Genomic DNA, 6,000 nt, shown 5'->3' with positions numbered 1-6,000 from the left:
CACCATAACCACAACACCAGGGGGAGCTCCACAAACCACGTTAAACCCAGATTCCGATCTAACAAAGGTCTTAACTCCCAACAGGTGTAAAAGAAAGTGCATCTCTACCCTCCTTCAAAACCGCACTAAAAGAACACCTCCAGGCAACTACAACCCTAGACTAACACCCTCCCCCCACCACATCCCACCTCCCCGATTGTAAATAATCAAATGTAAATACTTGTTCTTATGCTTTCTGAGCTCACAAAGTTCACTGCTCGCTCTACATATCCTACGAAGTCAGACCGACACTGTTTCAATGTCCATTTCTCAGATGATACCATTATTGATGACAGAAGTGCTGATATCAACCAAACCTAACCCCTCCCAACCCCCCTCCACTTCCCACCACCCAAGTTGAAAAACTTATTCAGGTGTTACCATTTAGTGCTCAATTGTACGGAATATGTACTGAACTGTGCAATCTACTAATAAAAGTTTAAATCAATCAATCAATCAAAAGCCATAATCTCAGACGGACCAATAAAAAGGCTTCTGACATATTGTTCAGAGGAGGCCCCGCCCACAAGTTTGAAGTTCAGCCGTAACCGAAGAAACTATTTATGACCAAGAAAACAATTTGCAACCAAAATACGATTTGTAACTCCAAAAAAACATTTTTCTTTGTTGGTTTTAAAATGTACAGATTTTAAATTTCAGACACATTTTTTGTTCGTAACCTTTTTTTGGCAAATCCGTTTTTTGGTTTAAAATACACAATTTTCTCTGCGGACCCAGGCCACAATTACACTGAACTACAAAGTTAACTCGAGGGCCAAGGCCTGCAGACCACAAGTTTAAGACCCGAACTCGATCAGGTGTGGAATAATATAAGTAAATATTAGTTGGGGTTTCAGTGCCTTGCTCAAAGGTGTGTTAACAGTTCTTGGACCACCGGCCCCTGTTTTAGTACAACTTTATTCTAAAGTCCTGACAGACTGAGCTTAGGTTAAAATTAGTCTCGGTAAAGTTGATAGTTTGTAGGGCCAATGAGTATTAAGTATTCAGTATGGTGCCAGTTTAAAATGAAACGGTGGTTCTGTCCGTTTTTAAGGGTAGGTATCTCGTATTTTAGTTTGTGGTTTTTCAAGATACATCTGGCCATGCATCAACCTCGGGACTGATCCCCTCAACAAAACCTTGATTGCTACTGAAACTTTGCTGTACATTCATCTGTTTGCCGAGAAGTCAATACCAAAACAGTAAGCAACCATTCTTTGTTTTTTTGTATTTCTGACAGGGATATATTGCAACCGGACGCCAAAATATTTCCTAACTTGCTGGAACGTTCTTGAAAACTCGCTGAGGGGACGGAGGACTTTATGGAGGAGCAGATCCGGGTTGAGGTTAGAACTTTTGTATTGTTCTCTACAGTCCACTTCTTGAATGTGACGTCGACTCGTACAAATTACTGTTTTGGTTTTGCATATATATTTTATAGTCTCCCTCCAGTCCGGCTACACAGTGGCTTCCAAAACAATTCACGGCCCAACCCCCTTGCACTTCGCTTCCTCTGGCCCCAATTTTGTCCCCTATTCTTCCCCCAACAAGTCCTCTAGCCCGACGGCAAGTAGGGCATCTCGTTGTGGTAGTTGTAGTCCGGGCAGACCTTTTGCACGAGGCGGTAGTCCGTGCTGTAAAAGGAAATGTAGATGCAGATGACTTTAAAAGGCTTTGAGCAAATCCAGGAGACGTGGCTCTGGATCTGCTCCTGGAAGCAGGTCTTGGATGGGTCGTAGTTGCAAAGCGAGGTGCGCTTGCTGCGGTCCACTTTCTCGTAGTCCACGCGGCAGTTGAAGATCTTGGAGTCCTTTGGGTAGACTACGCTCTGGCGCTCCAGATCAAACTCCACCGCCTTGACCGGCGGCACCAGGCTGACCGAGATGTTGCCCTGCCCCGTGGAGTTGTGGCGGAAGTAGACGCTAAACGTGCCGTTGCCGTGGTCTACGATCTTGCCGGTGATGAGCAGGTTCAGCCGCACCGTCTTGATGTTTGAGTAGAAATCTCCCCAGCCGAACATTTTCTTGAACTTGCCGGTTTTGACGATGGGCCGCCGCTTGACCCTGGAGCCAGAGGCGTCGGCTTTTAGCAGGTCGCTGCCCAGCATTTCCCAGAACTCCTGTTTGGAAAACTCCTGCTTGGAGAAAGCCACCGGGGAACGGTAGGGCAGCTCCATAGAGGTGGCGTTGGCAGCCCGGCTTCTACCGTGAAGCATCCAGCGGCTGAGAGGCGAAAGGGGAGCCTGGCCGCTCAGGAGACCCACTGTCTTTGAGGAGTCTCTTGAGGAGCTCTTTGGGCTGGAGGAGTCGTCCTCCTGGCTCAGGGCCACCTGGGAAAAAGCAGGAAACCAGAGAACGGCGTTATTAAAAAGGGTGTAAGAAAGGTGGCATGAAAATGAATGAAAGGTTTAATCAATATTTAATTTACAGTCCGGCGGTGACCATGACATTTGATCAATGTTGTACAGTGTATCGTATAGACATGTTACAAACTTCTCAGGTATTACTCTGATTACATTCTTTAGCCGGGCTGCGGGAGAATTAGAAATAAAAGTCTGCGGTGTGAGGGCTATTCCCCGAGCACTTCTCTGGTAATGGAAAGCTGGAGATGCCAGAGGGATCGATTTGAAAGAAAGAAAAAAAAAAAATCCTAAAGTGGAGAAGTCAAGGTGTGCTCGTTTCACAGTCTTGGACGGGTCGACAAATAACGCTACGATGCTGTTAAACAATAAAACAAAGGTGATTGTCGTCTTTGTGCGAAACACACGTTAAAAGTTGAAATTGATCTTTTTTAAAGTTCAGCAGATGACATTCAGTATGATGACCGATACCGGGCAATTCTAACTGATATCATTTGGTGCAGATTAACGTGACTGAGTGTTTTTTTGAGTTTTTCAAACAAAAAAATAATTCCAAAACCACCAGCGGCAGTTTGTTACCGTGAGTGGTAATTAAAATCCAATGCTATCCTAACAACACACAATGCTTACAGCCAGGTGAGGCATACAGTGGGGCAAAAAAGTATTTAGTCAGCCACCGATTGAGCAAGTTCTCCCACTTAAAATGATGACAGAGGTCTGTAATTTTCATCATAGGTACACTTCAACTGTGAGAGACAGAATGTGAAAAAAAAATCCATGAATTCACATTGTAGGAATTTTAAATAATTTATTTGGAAATTATGTTGGAAAATAAGTATTTGGTCAAACAAATACTTTGGGAGGTTTTGGCTCAAAATCTCACAATACATGGCCCCGTTCATTCTTTCCTTAACATGGATCAATCGTCCTGTCCCCTTAGCAGAAAAACCGCCCCAAAGCATGATGTTCCCACCCCCATGCTTCACAGTAGGTGTGGTGTTCTTGTGATGCAACTCAGTATTCTTCTTCCTCCAAACACAACGAGTTGAGTTTATACCAAAAAGTATATTTTTTTATTGTTGTTTTTGTTGCTTTTGTTGTTTTTATTCAGTGACACTTCTCTGTATGTTAGTGATTATTATTGTTGTCACTTGTTTCCCTTTTAGTCAGTGTGATACTCTATCTACTTGTGGTGAAGAGTTTTTTTACTTTATTTTTTTAGTATTTTAATTTTTTTTCTTCTTTTAGTTTTGGGCGGGGACAAAAAAAAAGTCTGTTTTCACATTACCTGTATTATGATTACGCTATCAAATGAAAAAATGAAAAAATAATTAATTGCAACATTACCAAGAGCGGTTGTGTCAATCGCACGGCCCGAGGGCTGTATCAGGCCCGCAAACAGGTTTTATCCGGCCTGCGGGATGAGTTTGCTAAGTATAAAAATGTACCTAAAATTTTTAGATGAATGAACCAGCTATACTAAATGTGTCCACCAGATGTCACAATAGCAATTCTTTGTATCTCTGTAAATGATGTTACATATGTACAAAATAAACCACATCTTCGTACAGCAGTCGAGGAAAATGACCAAAATACATAAATAACATACTGTAATTTGATTTGGACATTATTATCTCGATAGATTGAAAATTAACACCAATGAATTGACTAATAAACATTATCACATAATGTATTCAGAAAATATAAATAACGACAAAGTATATATACTATTAACCGCAACAGTTGTTTGTTAAAAAAAACAAAAAAACAACCACATTATGATTTGTACAATTTCAGAATGTTTTTCTTGTATTTTTAAACAAAGAAAACAATCTAACGTTGTCTTTATTTTTAAGTTATCGAGCCATGATTTTACCAGTCAGGTCCACTTGGGAGTAGATTTTTCTCCATGTGACCCCCGATCTGAAATAAGTTTGACACCCCTGACCTAAAGGTAGTTTGGCTGAGTGCGCTCTCAGTGCTGCTGGTGTGACCGCCAAGTCACAACCTGTACAAACAGCGTGCCAGCCCAGCCGCATGTTGTACAGTGTTTGGCTACAATAGCCGCAGTTAGCGACTGCAAGACAGAATGTGAAAAAAAAATATCCAGGAATTCACATTGTAGGAATTTTAAAAAATGTATTTGTAAATGATGGTGGAAAATAAGTATTTGGTCAACCATTCAAAACTCTCACTGATGGAAGGAGGTTTTGGTTTAAAATCTCACGATACATGGCCCCATTCATTCTTTCCTTAACACGGATCAATCGTCCTGTCCCCTTAGCAGAAAAACAGCCCCAATGCATGATGTTTCCACCCCCATGCTTCACAGTAGGTGTGGTGTTCTTGGGATGCAACTCAGTATTCTTCTTCCTCCAAACATGACGAGTTGAGTTTGTACCAAAATGGATACATGGATGATACAGCAGAGGATTGGGCGAATGTCATGTGGTCAGATGAAACCAAAATAGAACTTTTTGGTATAAACTCAACTCGTCGTGTTTGGAGGAAAAAGAATACCGAGTATACCACCATAATTTACAAATAAATTCTTTAAAATTCCTACAATGTGAATGCCTGGATTTTTTTCCACATTCTGTCTCTCACAGTTGAAGTGTACCTATGATGAAAATTACAGACCTCTGTCCTCATTTTAAGTGGGAGAACTTGCACAATCGGTGGCTGACTAAATACTTTTTTCCCCCTTTTAGATACTTTTGGAGTTTTTTTTCTTCTTTTTTTTCTTCTTTTTTTACTTAAATTCATATGAGCAGTTCTAACCATTGTTGATTTAGGTTGCACATTAGAGTAACAGGAAAACGAAGGGACTAATTTGCTTTCATAAAAAGGTTATCATAGTGATATTATGGTATGACAAATTGGTCCAAAAAGTATCCGACAAAATTGTTATTGAATACTTTTCGGTCTCATTTTCTTTTAACAAAATAAATCAAGTATTGTGAGTGTATCTTACCTTTCTGTATTTGTATCTGAAGCAGCAATAATGCCCACAAACGCTGACTTACTCTAATAAAAATGCCATAATTGTTATAAATACAGTTTAAAAAAAAAAAAGAAAAAAGGCTGGCTTCTCCTGGAGAGACATGTGTCCATTAACTTTAGCGCCCCCATTTCTCCCAGTGTGGCGAGTCAGATTACTGCTGAGGCATTGAACAATATATCGCACCCCAGAAGTGGGTGGAGTAGCCAGATATTGTACTCAAGTAAGAGTACTGTTACTTTAGAGATGTATTACTCAAGTAAAAGTAAGGAGTAGTCACCCAAATATTTACTTGAGTAAAATTAAAAAGTATGTTGTGAAAAAAACTACTCAAGTACTGAGTAACTGATGAGTAACCTGTTCGTTTAATGATGACGGCAACAAGTAATGCACAAAAAAAAAAAATAGGAACGAACAAATTCAGAGCCAGGAATATCTCTTAAGCAACTAAAAGAAAATTCTACATTAAATAATATATATTTGGTTTTACACTGTATTGAAAAAAAATTGAAAATGAATTTTACCTTTGCAACCTCATTATACTATTGGCTAAGTTGTATTTTCATAAATGTAAGTTTCTCAATACCCGACCTTTTTTTGT

The 6,000-nt window shown here is 40.1% G+C and overlaps 1 protein-coding gene across 1 annotated transcript in view; it reads right to left on the bottom strand.

Moving 5' to 3' along the window:
- Window positions 1-421: 421 nt before the first annotated feature.
- The window catches only part of LOC133555657 (neurexophilin-1), a 53,317-nt gene continuing 47,738 nt past the window's right edge, over window positions 422-6,000 (bottom strand). The window contains exon 2 of the mRNA XM_061904997.1: window positions 422-2,368. Within this exon, the coding sequence (XP_061760981.1) occupies window positions 1,595-2,368 (774 nt within the window). The 3' untranslated portion in view covers window positions 422-1,594. The remainder of the gene's footprint in view (window positions 2,369-6,000) is intronic.

This window comes from Nerophis ophidion, linkage group LG07 (genome assembly GCF_033978795.1).
Source record: "Nerophis ophidion isolate RoL-2023_Sa linkage group LG07, RoL_Noph_v1.0, whole genome shotgun sequence".
Lineage (NCBI taxonomy): Eukaryota > Metazoa > Chordata > Actinopteri > Syngnathiformes > Syngnathidae > Nerophis > Nerophis ophidion.
The sequence above is the reverse complement of the archived record's forward strand: the minus strand, read 5'-3'. Positions and strand labels throughout refer to the sequence as shown.